Source organism: Meles meles, chromosome 1, assembly GCF_922984935.1.
Source record: "Meles meles chromosome 1, mMelMel3.1 paternal haplotype, whole genome shotgun sequence".
In the NCBI taxonomy this organism is placed as follows: Eukaryota; Metazoa; Chordata; class Mammalia; order Carnivora; family Mustelidae; genus Meles; species Meles meles.
The window spans coordinates 9,831,578-9,852,600 of NC_060066.1; the positions used below are offsets into that span (position 1 = coordinate 9,831,578).

At 43.5% G+C, this 21,023-nt stretch overlaps 2 protein-coding genes across 3 annotated transcripts in view; one reads left to right on the forward strand and one right to left on the reverse strand.

Moving 5' to 3' along the window:
- OC90 (otoconin 90) overlaps window positions 1-6,041 on the forward strand; it is a 35,474-nt gene extending 29,433 nt beyond the window's left edge. The window contains 2 exon segments of the mRNA XM_046004040.1: window positions 2,974-3,080; window positions 5,707-6,041. Of these exon segments, the coding sequence (XP_045859996.1) occupies window positions 2,974-3,080; window positions 5,707-6,041 (442 nt within the window).
- A 4,559-nt stretch (window positions 6,042-10,600) lies between these two features.
- EFR3A (EFR3 homolog A) overlaps window positions 10,601-21,023 on the reverse strand; it is a 124,325-nt gene continuing 113,902 nt past the window's right edge. For both annotated transcript variants that reach the window (XM_046007310.1, XM_046007319.1), the window contains 3 exons: window positions 17,570-17,673; window positions 16,960-17,009; window positions 10,601-13,048 (listed from right to left, as the gene is read on the reverse strand). In XM_046007310.1, coding sequence (XP_045863266.1) covers window positions 12,943-13,048; window positions 16,960-17,009; window positions 17,570-17,673 — 260 coding nt within the window. In that variant the 3' untranslated portion in view covers window positions 10,601-12,942. The remainder of the gene's footprint in view (window positions 13,049-16,959; window positions 17,010-17,569; window positions 17,674-21,023) is intronic.

Genomic DNA, 21,023 nt, shown 5'->3' on the forward strand with positions numbered 1-21,023 from the left:
TGGGGAGGGGCAGGAGGAGAGGGAGAGAGAGTCTTAAGCAGAATCCGTGCTGAGTGCAGAGCCCAACAAGGGGGTTGATCTCAGGACCCTGAGATCATGACCTGAGCCAAAATCAAGAGTCGGACACTTGACTGAGCCCCCCCAGGTGCCCCAGCTTCTCAATAACTTTTAACTGCTCAATTTTATATCTGCCACTTTCGGAAGAATTTTCAGTGACCTCGTGCATTGGTGAATCCATTCATTCATTTATGCATGCATTCAACCCACCTTTCTTGAGCTTTTGCTCCGTGCCAGGCCCCATGCTGGGTGGTGGAGACACACAAATGAGGTTACACCTGAACAGAGCAGCTCTCAACAAACTGCCAGTGCCCCCAGAGGATCTGCGTGGTGGAGGAGATGGGAACGTCAACCAAAAGACCAGCAAGATCATAAACGCAGCACTTCAAAACAGGGAACAGTGGAGGTGCCAACCTAGACATGAGTTGCAGGAATATTCTGCGGGTTGAATTGATAAGATGTAAAGCCTGACTGCATGTGGGGACTGTCATGGCCCCTGGCCAGTGGGCTCTGGGCTCAAAACGCATAGGATGGTGGGGTTGCTGAAGGAAAATCCACAGCTAGAGTAGATACAGGAGACAGGGAAAAGACAAGGCCCGGTGCCATTAACACACAGGCTGGAAGGATGGCAGGACCATGGCACATGTCACTTGCAGGTCAGATGGTGTCTGGCTGGCTGTGTCTCTCCCCCAGACACCCACCTCCCTGGCCTTTCTCCCCTTGCCGCTCAATACCTTCCAGCCCTATCATCTGACCAAGCTCCGCAGGGCATCCAATAGGGAGGAAGCTAAGGGCTCTGCTGCACAGGCCACCCTCAAAACTTAGCTCCCGCTGGGTGACACTGAAGACACGTCTATTCTGGCAGAGCGCACACCACACTGGAATCCTAAGTGTGTCTGCATTAGGAAGTTCAACAACGTGGGCTCCACTCTCGGAAGAACAATGTAGATACTGTTCCTGAGGCCATAGCACTCAGGACACAAGGCAAGAGGTAAACGTCTAGGCAGAAGTCACTGTGTCCTGTTGAACCCCATGGAAAGACAGTGGGGTTGCTCCTGACCCCTGGCCATATTTCACAAAAACATAAGATTTGACCAGCAGGCAATTAAGTTACACCATGGCTTCCCTGACCTCCATGGGATAAAAATTAAAACAAAGCCATCGCCTTGAGCAAGGAAGAGTTACTCAAATTGATCTCATTTTCTGCAGGAATGTTTTTTCAAAACCATGCATACTTTACATTCTGGGCAATATGGGTGACTTTTAAGGGTCTTTTGATCATATGTGTTTTTTTTAAATTTTTTATTTTTTTATAAACATATAATGTATTTTTATCCCCAGGGGTACAGGTCTGTGAATCGCCAGGTTTACACACTTCACAGCACTCACAATAGCACATACCCTCCCCAATGTCCATAACCCCAACCCCTTCTCCCGACCCCCTTCCCCCAGCAACCCCCAGTTTGTTTTGTGAGATTAAGAGTCACTTATGGTTTGTCTCCCTCCCAATCCCATCTTGTTTCATTTATTCTTTTCTTACCCCCCAAACTCCCCAAGTTGCATCTCCACGTCCTCCTATTAGGGAGATCATATGATAGTTGTCTTTCTCCGATTGACTTATTTCACTAAGCATGATACGCTCTAGTTCCATCCACGTCGTCGCAAATGGCAAGATTTCATTTCTTTTGATGGCTGCATAGTATCCCATTGTGTATATATACCACATCTTCTGTATCCATTCATCTGTTGATGGACATCTAGGTTCTTTCCATAGTTTGGCTATTGTAGACATTGCTGCTATAAACATTCGGGTGCACGTGCCCCTTCGGATCACTATGTTTGTATCTTTGGGGTAAATACCCAGTAGTGCAATTGCTGGGTCATAGGGTAGCTCTATTTTTTTTGGGGGGGGGTAGCTCTATTTTCAGCTTTTCATATGTGATTTCTGATTCACTCGATGACTTTAGATTTTCACTGAGATTAGCTTTTCACCACCACCCGCCCCAGGCAGGTGCACGCACCAGAGTGTGCTCAGCTGAGCAGGGCGGCCATTTGTAACGGACACAGACCTCCAGCCATCGGCCACTGTGGCAGGCACAGTCGTGGTGCTCCCTCCATCACCGGCAACAGGGGAAGCCGATTCTTGGCTGAGCACCAACTCTACAAAAAGGCAGCCGGTCATGGCGGAGCCCTGCTCTGGCTGTGGCCTCCGACATCACGTGAGAGCCATCTGCGGATGGGATGAGTGGCAGTGGGAGGATTTGGGGAGAGTGGCAGCTCCTCTGGGCCGGCGCCATCACAAGATTCCTCTGGGTATCTATGGGCTGGGGACAGGGGAGATGGTGAGGCTTTATCAGGCCCAGATGTGGGGTGTCTAAAAAGCAAGACACCAATTCGTTCCTGTATGGCTACGGAGGCCCTGCTTCATGCTGGACGCTTTCTTAGATGTTCTTTATTTATGCTCAAGGTCATTGCTCTCTCTCAAGACTAGGGTCCAAAGGGGGTGCCCTATGGATGTGAGATTAATCGTTCTATTAGGTAAAAGGTTACGGGGGGCAGGGTCACTGCTAGTCCATCTGGTACCTTCGTGTAAACTAAAAACGGTAACGTTTTCTCAAGGCTCTTTTTTTCCATCTCAACAGATGCAAATTATTGTCATAAATATGCAAATCATCTTTGCAATCAACAGAGTCATCATAAGAGCACAAAGAATTTTTTTAACGGTAGGATGCACACAGTGTGACTGACACGGTTTTAGATGTGGTATCTTTGTGAAGTGCACAACCTAAACAACCATACATGGTGGTCCTGTGTGTGCCGGAACAGAGGCCTTGGCTTCTCTCCCTGCTGTAGGGTTTGTGGGAGAGGCAGGCCTTGAGGGAGTTCCTGAGTCAGCTGTGTTTTCCTTGGTCTTAGGTGCTGTTTTTCCCATCACTGCTGCGTGGAGCAGGTGAGGCGGCTGGGCTGCCTGCTCGAGAGGCTTCCTCGGTCACCGGTGTTGTGCGTGGACGGTACAGCCAAGTGTAAGTGCTGGGGGCCTGCTCAGAATCCCGTGAGGTTCAGGCCTCCTAATGTTTCCCCAACCATGTCTTCGTCTACAACGTGATTTAATACTCTTCTTAACCGTGATGCACATTTATTACCGATCCTGCCGAGGGCACGGAAGTTCAAGAGCTAAGTCAGCCGCCGAAGGTCAGAGCTGGGTAGGAGCGGACCGGGAGCAAGAGAAACCGTGCTTATGGCGTGCCTGCCGCGTGCCAGCCGCGGCTCTCGAGATGGATGAACGGAGTTAGACGCCCCAGGATCCCATGAGGAGGCACCGAGTCCTCCCTTTACAGAGGTGGCGGCGGAGGTCACACTGTAGAAAGAAGCAGGTGGTGGGAGCGAGAGTGGGGCCTGGAAAACCACGTCGCCTCAGGCCCAGAACCCAGTCCTTGTGCCGGGGGCTCTCGTGGCATTTTGTTCTCTCCCTGAGAAGGGGAAGCCCTGTCCTGAGTGAGACCTCCCAAGGAGCTCCACAGAAAGGGATCGGATTTAGCTGAAGGCAGCGGACCCACAGCCCCTCTCCGCCCTCTCTTGGAGCCTCAGCAGGGTGTCCGAGAACCAGCATCCCTGGGAGCAAGCATCAAGCTCATGCACCCCGGGGCCAGCTTTCCATGTCCAGCCTGCGGAGGCAGTTCCTCCAGGCTTTGCAGCGGAAAGTCCCTGCTCCCTGGAGCATGTCGTGAGAGTCCTGTGAGGGCTTGTTCCCATCTTATGTCTCCTCCACGGAGGTCCTGCCCTTCCTCTGCCCTCCCTCAGCATCGGCGGGCACTTCCCTGCCTCCTGGAGTGCAGGACCACGTGCACCTGTCACGTCCAGGAGCCCCGTGCTCACGTGTCACTCACTCCGTTATCTATCCCACACACCTCTCTTGGGAACTAGGAAGGCACTGATCCCTGCCCCTAGTGCCCCACAGCCCTGAGGACAGACGGACGCGCAGGTGTCTGCTCTCATCCCGGGTGGAAGTGCTCACCAGAGTGCAGGTGCCCTGGGAGCCGAGAAGGGGGTCTGAGCCGGGATAGTGGGGCACAGGGTGCTGAAGAACTGAGCAGTCAGGAGACGTGGCATGGAGGGATCGTACAAGACGTGGTCAGGTTCCCAGATGGGCACACTGGGTGTGGGTGCTCCCGGAGAAGGGAAAAGAGGAAAACCATGGCATTTGGGGAACTTCTGGCAGTGTAGGAACAGAAAGGGGTGCTGGGGGACGGCTGTGGCCAGGTGAGGCAGGGAGCTAGACAGGCACCAGATGATCACCTGAGGTTTGAACTGCTGGGGCATGAGGAGCCGGGACGGGTATAGAGCCACAAGTGACAGGATCAGATTACTGTCACCACTGGATGTCACCATGGCGTGGGATCTCGCCTGCTCAGCTGAAGAAGGCTCTTTTGCTATCCCTGCAGCGTCAAGGAAGCCAGGAGCACCGCCCTGGGTGTCTGAACTCCGGTGGGGCTCCAGGGACCCAGGTCAGCCCTCCGTGAGCTCAGAGCAGTGTCCTGTACCACATGCGGTGCTGGGTCATGAGAACAGGGCAGAGCCTGCTCCGTGCTGTCCCGACACGAGGCCCAGAACTGCTCGGGGGAGCAGGCTCTTGTGTATGTCCACTCTGCTCTTGGCCCCATGTTTTTTTGCCCCTTCTTTAGCTTCCTTGTGTTGGAAGGCAACAGTGTAGGAATTTAGAGGGTCTGGGTGCTGAGAAAAAAAATCTGGCTGATTTTTTACTTCATGGTAGGTTCAGATGCAAAAAAGTTGGAACAAATACTTCTCTAGCTTCATAGAAAACTACAGGTAAGAATAATATTTGCAGGAGGCGTATCTAAGTACCTTCAACACATTATTTATCTGAGTCAGATGACATCCATCCCCGCCCCCAATGCAGGCAACTCAAATATTCAAGAAATCAGGTAGGGTTGCCAGATCTAGCAAATAAAAACACACTAATTAGAATTTCAGATAAAAACAAGTAATTGTTCAGTATAAGTATGCCCCAAATGGATATACTTACATGAACATATTTATCTGAAATTCACATTTAATCAGGCATCCCCTATTTTATCTGGCAAGGTTAAAATAGATTGCACAGAACTACTTCCATCTGACAAAGGGGAAAGGTCTGGCCCAGAGAAGTAAGGAAGTAAGATATTTAACAGTTCTGTCCAACAAATATTTTCCAAGTGCCAACTCAGGAAATAGGGGTCAAGATTGACTTAGGTGCTTGGAACACATGGACTCTGCTACCATGGCTTTCCATCCAGCAAGAGGGAAAGGTAAACACGGACACAGATGATTCATGCACAGTGTCATTAACACACAACCTGCTGGAGAGGAGGAGCCACAGGTGGGATCTGATGGGAGCCCAAGAGGAAGGTAGCCCCCTTACCCTGGGGACTCAGGGAAGCTTTTCTGGAGGAGGGGATGCCAAGGGGAGTTTTGACAAACAGGTATGAATTCACCAGGAGAAAGTGAGAATATTCCCAGCAGGGAGATCATAGACGCTGAATGTTGCAAAGTTCCCAGATGGTGGGAGGAAGGACAGGGCTGAAGGGTCAGTCAGGCTGGCCACATGCCACCTTGCATTACTTGTCCGCTACTCTCTTCTTGTCCTCCAAGGTGTGGGGCAGAGCCTGTGTGCAAAACTGCTTTGTGCCTGTGACCAGACGGCAGCCGAATGCATGGCCTCTGCCTCCTTTAACCAAAGCCTGAAGTCATTGGGCGCACAAGAGTGCCAGGGGCCCCAGCTGTCCTGCGAGGACGGCATGCCTGGGGCGTCTGTGGCTTCCTCCCCCGGTTCCAGCTCTGAGGAGAACAGCGAGGAGGCCATGCCCCGCACAGAGGGCCTGAGAAGAACCAGAAGATTTCTGGGAAAATCACTTGGTCCTGTGGGGAGCAGGCGATAAGGCCCCAGAGAGATCCCTGGAGAAAGCAACAGGCGCCCCCCACAGTAGGCTCCTCCTATTACTGTCCCCTCTTTGCACCTCTTTGTCCTCCTGTCCTCAGCAGGGGCTCAAGGGTTGAAGAGCCCGTGAGCCCTGTGCACTGTGACGCTTGTGAGTGCACACAGGAATGTGTTCTGTACTTCCTTTGGAGGCTAAATAAAAACTCCCATCAGTGTTGGCTTTGGTTTGTTTTGAAGAAATGCTATAGAGACTGGTGTATGAGTAGATGCCGGACGTTAAGATGACAGAGCCATGGAGTCAAATTATCTCCACTCTCTCATCACCGAAAGCTACCTCTTCTTCTAGTAGGGGAAAAAAAAAAAGGAATGTATTTAATCAATCTTATGAGCTCACTAGTGGGACACCAATAACCCAAGGATATGTGCCAGGGAAACAAACGACAGCTCTGGTATGTGCCCCTAAAAACACACCTGCAATTTGAGTTATTCCAAGAGGCAGATTAATATCAGGGTCATTGTAAAAAGCCTGGAATCAAACCCATCCTTCCATCCACCCACTCCCCGACCCATTAGAGATGCTCCTGTGTCATCAGGCAGAAGTAGTGCGTTACCAGACTCTCCCTCCGTATTCGATAGGAACACAAACTCGTCACATCACATCCTTGCTCTCAATCCCTGTAAGTCACATGTCTGGTAGTGAGATGGTTAAGGGTCCCTGCCTGCTCCTCAGACTGATGGGAAAGCAGAGCCGCTGGAGTCCAGTGTGGCTGACCTTGCGGCAGGAAGATATTCTGAAGTTGGCAACAAGGTTAAGAAACTACAAGGTGGTGATGCCAAGCCAACAGCAGACATCCTTCCTTGCTTTCCGGAGGATTCATGTGATGAGCAACTTTTTCCTTTGAAGACTTATTTATCTGAGAGAGAGCAAGCGAGCAGCGGGGAGAGGGAGAAACGGACTCCCCACTGAGAAGGAAACCTGATGCGGGGCTCCCTCCCAGGACCCGGGACCATGACCTGAGCCAAGGCAGATGCTTAACCCACTGAGCCACCCAGCGCCCCATGATGAGCACCTTTTGCTGAATTCAACACATTCGTACCTTTCTCACCAGATGACCTTAACTAACAGTCAAAGCTGGGTTCTCCCAGGAGTGAACTCTCTGACAAGAACTGGAGAGCAAGTTTAGTTGCCAAGTGAGGGAAAGAATGCGTGGACACCGAAGAAACAGGGCAGGAAAGGTAGCCAGTAAAAGGGGTCTTACCAAGCCAGTTACAACTAGAATACACTACATGCTGAGAGGAGACTGATGGGGATATCAGCTTCTGACAGATCAGCCTTTACTCCTGGGGAGGGTGACATCTCCTTCTGGCCTGCTGCACACAGGGGCAAGCAGGCTCCAGGGCAGAGAAAGCCTTCAGGCAAACAAATGCAGGTGCCAGCGGCCGGCTGTCAGACCGTGCGTCCAGTGGCAGAGGGGGAACCGGCTTCAACGACTGCATGGCTGGCTGGCTCCTCCTACCTTCAGCGGGAAGCGAGGCCCCAACGGTCCAATCCCAGTGCCAGGCTGGCCACCTGTGTGGTAACCGCAGCTTCGCCACATCTTCGCCAGTGGCAGCCAGATGTTGCTCAAGAGAGCGACAGAGCTGACCCACTTAGCTCTGGTTCCCAATCAGAAAACCTCCTGTGGAAGACCAACCTCTTCAAGTGTTTTTCTGCTCTCCAAGACCACTGTTGGTGCTTCATCTCTCCTCCAACCTCCCGCACCCCACAACCTTGTACTCAGCTCGAGACTCTGTAGGACTGAAGAGTCTGAGATTTCACCTTCCTTTCAACTCGTAAACTCATCTTTGTTTATGGATGCTGGCAGAGCACATGAGGCAGCCCCAGGTCAGGGACAAAGGTTTTGTCTACAGTAAAGGCAGTAGCCCGAGTCTCAGTATTTCTGCTGGTCCCTCAAGCTCTGGGGCACTACAGAGGGCAAAGTGACGCCTCCACACAAGGTGGGCTTCCTTACCCAGGAGAACCAAGTTTAGGGATCCAAAACTACACACTGGCTGTTAGCCTGCTTGACTGTTAACCCCAGACCAATTTTTTAAGCAGGCTCCACAACGCAGGGCTTGAACCAATAACCCTGAGATCAAGACCTGGCCACTTAACTGACTGAGTCACCCAGGCACCCCGAAACACATCATCTTTATACATAAGACTTTATATGACTCTACAAAATGTGTTACCTGATCAACTCCTACTTTATAAGACTCTATACCATACTTTATAAGTAAGTAAAGTCTGCCCTTGGCTCCAAAGGGTGACACCATTCCTACTTTCCTAGAGTCAAATCTGTTTGCTAGAATACATGAAGAAGATAGTCCAGAATAAAGGCTGTTGGTGTCTGCATGCTCCCATGACATGCAGATCCATGGAGAATTGTCTGGCAACGATGGTCTCAGCTAATATTTCACTGAGAAAATTGAAGGTTTCCAATGGGAATGCCCTCCTGTTTCCTGCTGCCAAAACTACAGAATTACTGGCAGTCTCTCTTCCTTCTTGTCACAATTAAGTGTTCTTTACTCAGATCAAAAGTTAATCCCTTCAGCTACGCTCTGTGTATAATGAGTGTTCTATTGCCTTCTCTGGTTTGATTCCTGTAAATATTTCCTTCTCTTTAGTGAGAGAGAAAGCATGCACATGGTGGTGGGGTGCCGGCGGGGGATGGGGGTGGTGGTGTGGGAGGGAACAGAGGGAGAGGGAGAATCTTAAGCAGACTTCACACCAGCTGGGGCTTGATCTCATGACCTGAGTCGAAATCAAGAGTCGATGCTTAACTGATGGAGCCACCCAGGCCCAGTATTCCCCCTTTTAACCAATTTATTCTGCTTCTTCTGTATCAATCTAAACAGCATGCAAAACATACCCTAAAATCTCCAATCTTTAAAAATCCTTGACTCCTTTAGCAAGATGAGGGAAGCGTGGAACTGTCAATCTGATGCTCCTAGCTTTAGTCTCCTCCTTAAATGCCAAACTAGAGTGTGTCCTGCTGGGCACTGCTGACCTGACTCGATGTCATCCAACAACTACCTCGTACTCCACATGCTGCTGTGCTAACCAGCTACATGGGCTCTGACCTGCCTCGTTCACAGAGGTGGGATCTCACAACACCTGCCTTTCGAACTTCTGTTCTTCTTGCGTTCTGACACAGGACCTCTCTGAGAAGGAAGCATGGGGCACTCAGCGCTCAAGTACACACAATCCAGAAATGGGGGTGAGGGGTTGCTGCCAACAGGCCACCTTTGATGATGAAAGGGTACACGCTTCCCTGGAGTTCATCACCAGGGCGGCGAGATCAGAGTTCACAAAACTCCTTATTAGAAACATCCAACAGGGGGCGCCTAAGTGACTCAGTGGGTTAAAGCTTCTGCCTTTGGCTCAGGTCATGATCCCAGGGTCCTGTGATTGAGCCCCGCATCTGGCTCTCTACTCAGCAGGGAGCCTGCTTCCCCCTCTCCCTGCCTCTCTGCTTACTTAGGATCTCTCTCTGTCAAATAAATAAGTAAAATCTTAAAAAGAAAAAAAAAAAGAAACATCCAGAAGGACAGACCTCCAGTCACCTACATAATGGACAGTTCCTACGTAAGTCCTCTTCATGAGCCTTTTCTCCTTGCATTTCACAGTTCCAGGCCCTGGCCGGGTTTGCTGCGATTGCAGCCCAGAACAATCCCCGTGTGTAAGCCTTTTAGTGCAAGTTCTCCTGAAGCACAGACTGTGGCTCAAGGTGCACAGCAGGGGGAGGAGGCAGCACTTGATGCTCTACCTTGGCTCTACTTTCTCATTCATATGAACTTGGTGCTTGAGATCAGTACCTCTCAGAACAGCGGACGGGATGCGACAGGTTAAGGCTGGAGAGACAGCGTGGGACACAGCACATAATGCAGACTGCTGCGTCTACACCGCTGCTTCCTGGAGGTGGAATAAGTGAGCCAGGGCGGCAGAGGGAGCCAGAGTCGTTATTTTTTTACTTAGAGGCCTTGTGTACATTATACAGGTAGAGAGGGTTGAGATGCAAACATTAAAACTGATGCAGAGGAGGCCACTGCGCCTTCCCAGCTCACACGCTGTGACCTGTGCCACACCTCGTCGGGACCCGCAGCTGCCGCCCGGAGTCTTCCGAGGACGGTGGATGCAGCCACCTGGCAACCTGAGTTTTACTAAAGCTCTCCATTTTTAACTAACGCAAAATAGGAAACAAACAATTTAGTAAATGTCATAGCGATTATAAATATCTGCATGTCCAGAAGTAATCTAATTTTGTTTTATTGCTTACATATGAACTGCACAGTGAATCTTTACATTTCAAAAACTCACCTTGTTACATTTATTGCATATATTGGCATGAATAAGACAAATGAGTTCCATTTTCAGATAGGAAGAAGAGAAATGTTAATTGCTGGTAAAGTGTGGTATTACTCTATAAGATAACGAGTTCAGAAGCATTAAGGGGTGTAAATGCCAATGACAATCAAATTCTGTATCAACAGTCGAAGTCAACACAAATATAAGGAATGTTCATATGTTAGCTATTCAATGTCAAGGAAAAAAATGAAGCAAGTGTATGCAGCATAGAGAATGATTAACAGTTTATTAACAGTTTTAAATATCTACAAAAATATAGCCATACGGTGAACTTCAGCAAATCCTAAACTTTCAGTCTCCAAACTGGCTGTAAACGGAACACACAGCCATTACCCAGCAGGATGTCCTGTAATCTCCTGAAAAGGACAAACCAAAGAAAAGACCCGCTTCTTGGGAATCACTGCTAACAAGACCAGTTCAGTCATCCAGGATATACAGATGTCTACTGTGATTTAAAAACAAGAACAACAACAACAAGAAAAAAACCTGCAAACCCCACACAACAGTTTACAAACAGACCAAGAGAAAGATGTGATAAACATTAATTCAAATGGTTTTCCTTTACATGCAATACATGCATTTTTTAAACTACAGAAAAACATGAAATTTTGTAAAGTTTGTTTGCATGAGTGCAAGTGAATATAGATCTCCTTTACTTATACTATTAAATTATATATTTTTTCATACAAAAGCACACAGTGTTAATCTATAAAATGACATCCAAGTGGATGATGATTGTTTTTGCATGTCCCCCTGCTTAGATTTTTTTAAATGAACAAAAATTAATATACTTCTTTAAAAATACAGAAGAAAAAAAGAGAAATAAAAAACAGAAAACTTGACCTGTCATATGATGACACATTTTATCCAATCAGGAGGCAAAGTTACAGTGATGGCTGCATGAAGGCCATTTAATACCTGCAGTATTATTCTGAAAACAAAGCTCGTTTACCTACATTTAACACATTGCCCAGGAGGGCTGCATATCATTTTATGGGTTTAAATGACGAGGATCTTTCGCAAGATGTTTCAAGATGCTGCAGTTCAGTTCATTAAAAAATTCTGGGTTATGCTTTTCCTTTTGTCACTTCCTGACTTCTTTCTGTTTCTTGTACAGGTGACTAATGATCATCAACACAAACTTAAAACCTGCCAATCGCACTGTAAGTTTTCAAACAAGAACAAAATATAAAAACTGAATTCGTTTTTGAGCTATAATTTTTGATATATATATTACTCCTTGTAAAAAGAAACTGAATCTGAAGAGGCAATACAATTATAAAGAGGTTATTCTATAAAAATGTCCTATGAGAATTTCATAAGACTTGCAAAGAAAGTTGTTCATTTTTGCTGTTTGATGGAATTTACTAAAATGCACAAATTTTAAGAAAACACTGCAGGTCTGTGAGCACACGTGTAGGGTACATACATGACCTTGGTAGCTTAAATCAACGGAAGCTCACAACTGACGATCCTCAGCACACTTGATTGCTAAAGCCACAGGCACTCTTTTCAAATGTAATAGAACAAATCCTAAACAGATGCATACAACTTAACAGTTCAAATCTTATAAATCAGAAGTCCATCTAGAGAATTTTCTGACTATGAAGATTTTAAACAATGCACAATATAAAAATGCAAATAATGTGCTTTTGATAGAACTCAAAATGTACACAGCCTTCACAGGTGAACTAGTAGCTGTTTTAAAGGTCTTTTTTCCCCTACACTAAATATAGATCTGATTTAATTAATGGAACCACAGCAAAATATTACTATAATTTCAAAGTATAGTCTGTAAACTAATACATCTTATGATGTAAAAAAATATTGCACAGTTTGGAACACCAAGAGTAAGCTCCAAGCTTCTCTCAAGTAGAATGGTCAAACTCTTGGCAGAAAACACAGTATCACAAGAACTAGACACTTTTAAGTATGGCAATTTTAGGGTTGGTCATATTCTAGGAATATTACTCAACAGATGTCTCATTACCATAAACAAGTTGAGGAATGCCTATCACGTTATTATAGATCACAACATCTCAAACATGGGGACAACAAGCCACAGAACAGTTTTGCAGCCCCAAGATTAGCAATATATTTGTATGTATTTGCTTTTGCAGATAACCAAACACAAAAGCAATTCTATTTCTAAGCAGTTGTGTAGATGTTTAAGAAATACAGTAGATACTTGACACATCTTCAACCCTCTGGAGGCATAATATTTTTAAAAAATTACCTGTCTGTGAAAAGTTTAAAATATACGGTTTAACTATGGAATAATGGGACATCAATATATGTCCAACTTTGAAAGCCAACAGGAACTGCAAAAGAAATGATCATGGCAGAAATCCATCTTTAAAAGTATTCTAAACCATGGATAGCTCCACCATTTCTAATGTGGTATGTGCCAAGCATTTGGTTGAAGAGAAGTCTCACTGTTATTCTCAAGAATTATGTAAATATACATTAAGTAAACTCTGAAAACTCAGCATGGCCTTAATTTTTCGGCTTTAGATCCTACACTGAGATCTTCGTGAGCCACTCAGTACACACACAGATCTGGAAACTTCATCTCATAGACTGGGACGGACTGGTACTGGGCATGCCCAGAAGTAATGGTCAGTGTTCCTGATGGACTGGGAGGAGGGCTGTAAGAGAGAACAAGCCACGGTCAACAGGTACACTGGAAAGCTGTTCATTTCTCAGAGCACTCTCCTAACTGCCTGCAAACAGCAGAGTGAGACACCCAGCATCGCCGCGGGTTAGCTATAAGGCTATATGGGGGAAAAGACCACAGTGCTATCAAGCCGTTCTTAAGTTTGAACCAGACATTTTCTTTTGAGTATGTGTGTGTATAATTTTTTCTAACAGGATTACACCATACCCATTCTGGTAAGCTTGCTCTGCTTCATGAGCAGAAAAATCTTTTGTATGTCGCATATTGTCCTTTTTACTGACAGCATGGTATTTCATCATGTGGATGCACTGTGACTGATCTAATCCAGGGGATAAATGCAGGTTCATTTCCACTTTCCGGTATTATAATGTTCAGAGGCTTTCTCTTATATATACATCCTTTGATCCTAACTGTCTTACAAACACAATTTCTTAAAGCATACTCATAATTTTGACTTTGAAACATGTTGCCAGAATTCTAGTAATTTATACTTTCAACACTGGAATATACTTGTTCTCTTTTTCTTCTTCTTCTTTTTTTTTTTAAAATCTCTGCCAATCTGGTGGTAAAAGGGGATTCATTCCTATTTGTATTTTTAATTTTGGGGTTATTACTAGTGCTACATATCACAAAGACATCCACAAGACTCAGTATCCTTTTTGTTTCTCTCAAAACAAATTGTCTATTTAAGTCCACTGCCTGTATTTGTACTCAGGTGTTCTTCTCTTATCAATATGGGAAACTAACTTTTTTTTTTTTTTTTGGTATGATACTAATGCTTTTCCACAATTGTACTTTTAGAGTCTCAATTCTGTACTTTGGGTTTTGTTTTGCCAAATGCTTAAAAACTTACCAAAAAATCACTTATGATTTCTTATGACTAAAATTACAAATTTATCTGCAAAAAACTGGTGTCTTTAAGATAATAACTTTCTATTCAAAGCAAGACATGAGTTTTCATTTGTGAAGTATTCCTATACATATCTCAGAGATTTAGAGTTATTTTATATGTCCTATATAGTTCTTTAAGTTTGTTAGTGTTTTATGTTATGAATATATGGGAATACATTTCATTACTATTCATACAGTAATGAATTTAATGTATGCACAATATTAACTTCATATAATTGTCTAACAGTAAACTCTTAATCTATTCAGTTGTTTCTGTTTTTCTGCTGGCAACTGATAATTATTTTGCAATCGCCATTCCAATATTTGTAATATCCCCCCCTTTTTTTACTGAGGGATAATTTTCAGAGTGAAATGCACAGATTTTAAGTATACTGTATGACAAGAATCAAAAAACATATACACGCATGTGATCACACCCCAATAAAGATAATGAACATGTCTGTCATTCAAAAGAAGTTCCTTTGTGTCCCTAGTCAATTTTTCCCTACTCCCACAAACCCACATTCAACAACTGTGTTCTAATCTCTATTGCTAATGATTAGTGTTGACTGTTCCTGAATTTCATACAGTCTATTCATATAGCCTAAAAGAACGGTCCATATAAGCTACACTCTTTTATGTCTGGTTTCTTTTGCTCACGATGTCTTTTTTTTAAAACCAAAAATAATGTGTTCCTTTTTATTGAACAGTATTTCCCTGTATTAAGAATATCACTATCTGTCTATTGTTTATCCACTCTCCTGTTAATGGACATTTGGTAATTACCAAAAAAGCTGCTATGACATTCATGAACATATCTTTCTTTGAATGGAAGCTTTTATTTCTCTGGGTAAATTCTGAGAAATGGGACTACAGGATCAACAGCAGGTACATGTCTAACTTTCTAAGAAACTGCTGAAGTTTTACAAAGTGTTTGTACAATTTATACTCCCGTGAGTTCTTCTCACGGGAAGAGTGTTCTTCTATAATGTCCAAAATCCTGTTAGGCTCATCCTATGAAATTCTTTCACACATAGTGTCACTCTGTTCTTGCATTATGATCCGGTTCTTTTTTAGTTTCCTCTTCTCTCCTAAAACATGTGTATATTTCCCTTTAAATTCTTCAGTGTATGTGTGTGTATTTTTAGGTCCCTGTCTACTAATTCCAGTAACTGATCACCTGTGGGGCTGCTGCTTCTTAATGTATTTTCCTGCTTCTTTGCATTTCTTATCATTTTCTTTATTGCACAAAGGTTGAGGGAATGAAAGGACAATGGAGACTGAAGTATAAGACGTTGTTCTGTTTCTTTTGAGAAAACAAGCCCTTTCCTCTGTCTGGTGGTTAGAATGTAGGCAAATGAACAAGAGGAGATATATCAAACTAGAGCAAAAAACTCCGTATCATATAGGCTATCCGGAACTACTCTTTCCTAACTAGGGGACCTTGGATAAGTTACCTAACTTCTACATGCCTCTGTTTCTATTCTTGCCAAGTAAAATTAATCACTACCCTTGTTAAAGGTCTGTTATAAATATTAAATGAAATAATATACTTATATATAGTGCCTAGAAGAGCATAAGTGTTCAATAAATAATAACTATTAGTAGTAAGTGCTCCATAAATGCTATATTAGGATCCACAGTACCCATAAAAGAGAATTAGTCATAATCCTTATTCTAAAATATTCAATCCACATAGCTATGATGGAGTGATTAAATGTAATACGGTGGGTCCTAGCAACATTCCTTTTAAGAACAGAGTTATGAACTTGAATTTTGATTTTTCCCATTCAGTAGCTGAATGACCTTCAACAAGTTAATTCTCTAAAGCCTCATTGTTTTTACCTAGAAACCTTAGGAGGGAAGAAAAAAAAAAAAGGCATCTACCTACCTTTTCAGGACTGATGTGAATTAGCAAAAATATCAGATAGAAAATATATACCATAAGATCCATTACAAAGTAGACCATTACTATTATAATTAACAGACACCAAATAAGTAAATGCCCACAGCCATCAATTTTCTCTCAATCTAAGGTATATTATACACTGGATACTATAGTCCGATTCTCTGTTCAGAAATTTTTTAAATGAGTAATTCTTAGCTTAGTTGGGGTGGCAGGCATGGTGGGGAAATGCCTAGAGTAAGAGGTGTACTGATGAAAACATGCCTTGCATAAAAGGTTGAACTAAGGTTGAAAAAAGTTTGAACTAAAAAAAGAAAGTGGACGACACCATGTACCTGACTCTCCCATTTATAGAGTCCTGCGCTTGAAGCGAAACAGACTTAGCTCATCGAGTTAAAAATATAAAAGATACAGCTGATGCATTAAAAAAATTCCAAAAGCACAGCTTAGAACTATGGCTCCTCCACTGTGCCACCTCAGACAGAGACTAGCATCCAGACTGAGGTCACAGAAGGAAGTGCATAAGCACTTTCCCTCAAGGGAATCTGCCCTTGTCTCTCCCTCTGTCTTGTGCTTCCCTACTTCAGCACCAACAGACACAACTATGTAACTGCATGACAAAGTCCATTAGATACCATATGTCTGGGAGGACTGAAATAGGTATGACTGAGGAAAGTTTAATGATTGAAGTGAGCTGTCTCAAAGGGAGAATCCGGCTTGCCCTGGAAAGAACTGTGCGGTTGAACTATATAAACTGCAGTTTTTTGCAGGTCAAAAGGGTGAAGTATGATACCTGGTTGAACACATTATTAAAATGTGAGTCTTCCAAATTACCCAGATTTCCTTATGGGAGCACATGGAAGGAAGGAATGATCTAAAAAGGCAAACTAGGACAGCTAGAAGACATTAGAAGCGATACCATCAAGGTTTGTCCAAACAGAATGTCCACGACAGAGGCACCTCTGTGATCTTGGGTTTGCCCTGACTGAAAAGCACTATTACTTAAACACAACCAGCCACAAATCTACATAGGGGTTAACAATTTCTATTTCGTTATTTTATTGCTGTTGTAATAAAATCCTTACCGTATGGTGAGTTCCAGTATTTGAGCAAGTCGATCATGGAGCAGATTTGCCTACAAAGGAGAAGAAAAATGTTTAAGAATCGATTTTTTATGGAAAAAAAAAAAAAAAAAAAAAAAAAAAAAGAATCGATTTTTTTATTTCCCAAATAGCCATCTACTACTAATACAAATGTAACTTAAAGAACAAAGCATGAGTGCAACTACGAAGAAGGTATGAGTGCTTTCATGTTTTGGCTTCCTCTGTACCAGCCACTAGAACTTAATGTCAAGTTTCTCTTTCATCCATTTCCTTGTCTCACTGGGAGAAACAAGCCAAGAGACACATAAACAAAATACCCACAGCTAAGTCCCTGAAAGCCAGTGCACAAAAGGCACCACAACAACTGCAATCCTTGACATTCGGTCTGAGAGCAGCTGTCTCCATGGGCTCATACTACACACACAGATCACCGAGGCCTCTCAGCCAGGCCGCCAGGGTTTTCAGTCCCACCTGATACATTCCCATGTGTTCTGTGGGTCTGCATAAAGTGTGGAAACTACCAACTAATGACCAAGAAAATGTCCACAGAATCAAACTTTCCCCACATCCCCTTTACCATCTGTTCACTTACTTTGGATTCACACTGTGCTGCTATCTCTTCAAAAGGTGCTTTCTGGAATTTCTCTATCACAAGACGCCTCTTTTCCTTCTCCTGTTCTTCCATTCCACTGGTATCTGTATAAACGTTTACAAAGACCCAATAAAGGGATTACAGATACTCACAGAACATTGCCAGTGACCTTAAAAGCGAACTGTCTATAAATCAAAAATAAAGGAAATTTATAGCACTAGTTTTAAAAGGAAAAAAGCAAAAGACTGAACGTCCCCAAAACGTCTAGAGAGGCTAGAGAGTAGACACACAAAACATTTTTTTAATCTAAGGGTTAAAGCTACATAGTACAAGATCCTTTCTCAAAAACTACCTTTGTATCTTTGGGGTAAATACCCAGCAGTGCAATTGCAGGGTCATAGGGAAGCTGGGTATTTACCCCAAAGATACAGATGTAGTGAAAAGAAGGGCCATTTGTACCCCAATGTTTATTGCAGCAATGGCTACGGTCGCCAAACTGTGGAAAGAACCAAGATGCCCTTCAACGGATGAATGGATAAGGAAGATGTGGTCCATATACACAATGGAGTATTATGCCTCCATCAGAAAGGACGAATACCCAACTTTTGTAGCAACATGGACGGGACTGGAAGAAATTATGCTGAGCGAAATAAGTCAAACAGAGAGTCAAGTATCATATGGTCTCACTTATTTGTGGAGCATAACAAAGAACACGGTGGACATGGGGAGATGGAGAGGAGAGGGAGTTGAGGGAAACTGGAAGGGGAGATGAACCATGAGAGACTATGGACTCTGAAAAACAACCAGAGGGTTATGAAGGGGCGGCAGGGGGGTGGGGGGGGTGGGAGGTTGAGGAACCAGGTGGTGGGTAATAGGGAGGGCACGTACTGCATGGAGCACTGGGTGTGATGCCAAAACATTGAACACTGTTATGCTGTAAATAAACAAATAAAAATAAAAAAATAAAAAAAAAAACTACCTTTGTCTCTCTTCTCAAAAAAGCAAGAGCATGACAACTTGCTGCAAGCCAAATAACTTCAAGGCCTCACCTGAAAGATGATTTTTCTATGAATATTCATGCCCTGGTACATGAGATACTAAATTAAAAGTCTGCTAAACTTGATACTGAATGGCACAGTGGAAATAAAGAGCCATTTGGAACCTCTTGTTTTAGCCTTTTGCATTTATTTCCAGTTTGAAAAGACATGTTTTATCTTAAAATGATGTATGGCCTGACCAAAGTTTATGAGACAGTAAAATAAATGTCTGTCACAGATCTAAGTATGTACATCTGCTTAAGAATATGGAAATAGGCCTACTTTATGGCTTATTTTTTAATGGTCTACTACAACCCCCAGCAATTCTTCAGGTTGTCTTTTTTGGTTTGTTTGTTTCCTGATCAAGAATTTCATAGGATGAAATGCACTGTGTTCAACGTTCTTTTAACCCAGGCTGCTTTTCAGGTAGAAAACTGAGGGTTACAAGTAAGTAGTTTAAAAAGGGGAAATAGAAATAGCAGGTAGAAAGCAAATAGGCTATTATATGTTTTTCCTTTGAAACTGTGACAGGTTAACAAAATTGAAGAATTCATCCACTTCTGAATGACTAATAGAGAATTATGATCACCTCTCTGTTCTTCACTAGACCAGGGTAAGCAGCTGAAATGGCCAGAGGCCAGGCAGGACACATAAATGTTTACATTAGGTCAGGTAAAAGCAGTAGGAAGTAAGGGAATGTGGACAAGATGAGGCAAATAGATTCTGGTCTTATTTCCATTTCTGATGATACTTCCAACTAAATCTGGAGGCAGCAAGTCTGTTTGCCATGCATTAGGCAGTTCTCAAGCTTTTTGGGTTCAAGAGTCCTTTACATACTTGAAAGTTATGAGAAAACCAAATTGTTACATCCACTGATCTCTTCCATATTATAAGACTGAGAAACTTTAAAAACATTTAATTCCTTTAAAAATAATTCATTTTAAAATTATGAAAGGATTATATGTTAACATAAATAGCATTTGTTTAATGAAAAAATGATCAGACTTTTCCGAAGTAAAACTCAGTGAGGAGAATGGCAGTGTTTTATATTTCTACAAATCTCTTCAAAGTCGTGGCTTACTAGAAGACAGCTGGATTCCATCTGCAAATGCACCCAACCCACTGCAGTGTGTTATTTTGGGTGAAGTATATAAAGAGAATCTAGCATCAGAGAGAGATGTACTGGGGGAAAGAATATTTTAATAGCCTTTCACAGAACTGTGGGTATTTTTTCTTGGACATTACAACACAATATGAAAAGTAGTAGTTTTCTTAAAAGTTAGCTGTAATACAAAATTTGAAATCTTACTAATAAACTTTTTTAACTAACTGGTTATGGTAAGATCTATTGGTCTACTTTACACTTTGAATAAACTGTATTTATGCATAATTTTGTAACATCATGCAGTGGTCATGTGGAGTACTGATCTGGTGATTCACGCACATACATCTAAATGTAGACATGTTTCATTACACAGTATTTCTTCAATCATATTTGGCAGGTACTACCACTGATCACATTAGAAGCATCTAACATTTATCTCATTAGAAGCATCTGAATATTTTTTAAATTAACATATAATGTATTATTTGCTTCAGAGGTACAGGTCTGTGATTCATCAGTCTTACACAATTCACAGCACTCACCATAGCACAGACCTTCCCCAATGTCCCTCACCCAGCCATCCCAGTCCTCCCACCTCCCTCCCCTCCAGCAAGCCTCAGTTTGTTTCCTGAGATTAGGAGTCTCTTTGGTTTGTCTCCCTCTCTGGTTTCATCTTGTTTCATTTTTCTCTCCCTTCCTCTGTGATCCTCTGTCTTGTTTCTCAAATTCCTCATATCAGTGAGATTATATGATAATTGTCTCTCTCTGACTGACTTATTCAGCTTAGCATAATACTCTCTAGTTCCATCCCCGTTTGGGTGCGGCCAAACTCACAGCAGCAGACAAAAGTCAAAATTTTAATTTTGTTCAGAGCGCAAATTTTATCATTAGAAGCAAATGCAGTGCTGACAGTTTGTTTTCTCTCTTGGGAGTCACAGCTTCATTTATTTTCCAGAAAATGCCTACCAAATACCATAGGTTTCCTGTCAGTCTTTTTTTTCCCTTTCTTTCTGAAGTAAAAATGGTATTCCTCATAAAAATCGACTAGTTCTGGGGCACCTGAGTGGCTCAGTTGGGTAAGCACTGGACTTGATTTCACCTCAGGTCATGATCTCAGGGTCATGGGACTGAGCCCCTCATGGGGCCTGGCACTCAGCGAGGAGTCTGAGATTCTCTCTCTCTCCCTCCCTTTGCCCCCTTGACTTGTGCACACTCTTTCTCTAAAATAAATCTTAAAAAAAAAAAAATTGAGTAGTTCAGCTTGCAAATCAAGGCAATCAAAGAAGTGTTTTATGTGTACTTCCCAAAGATA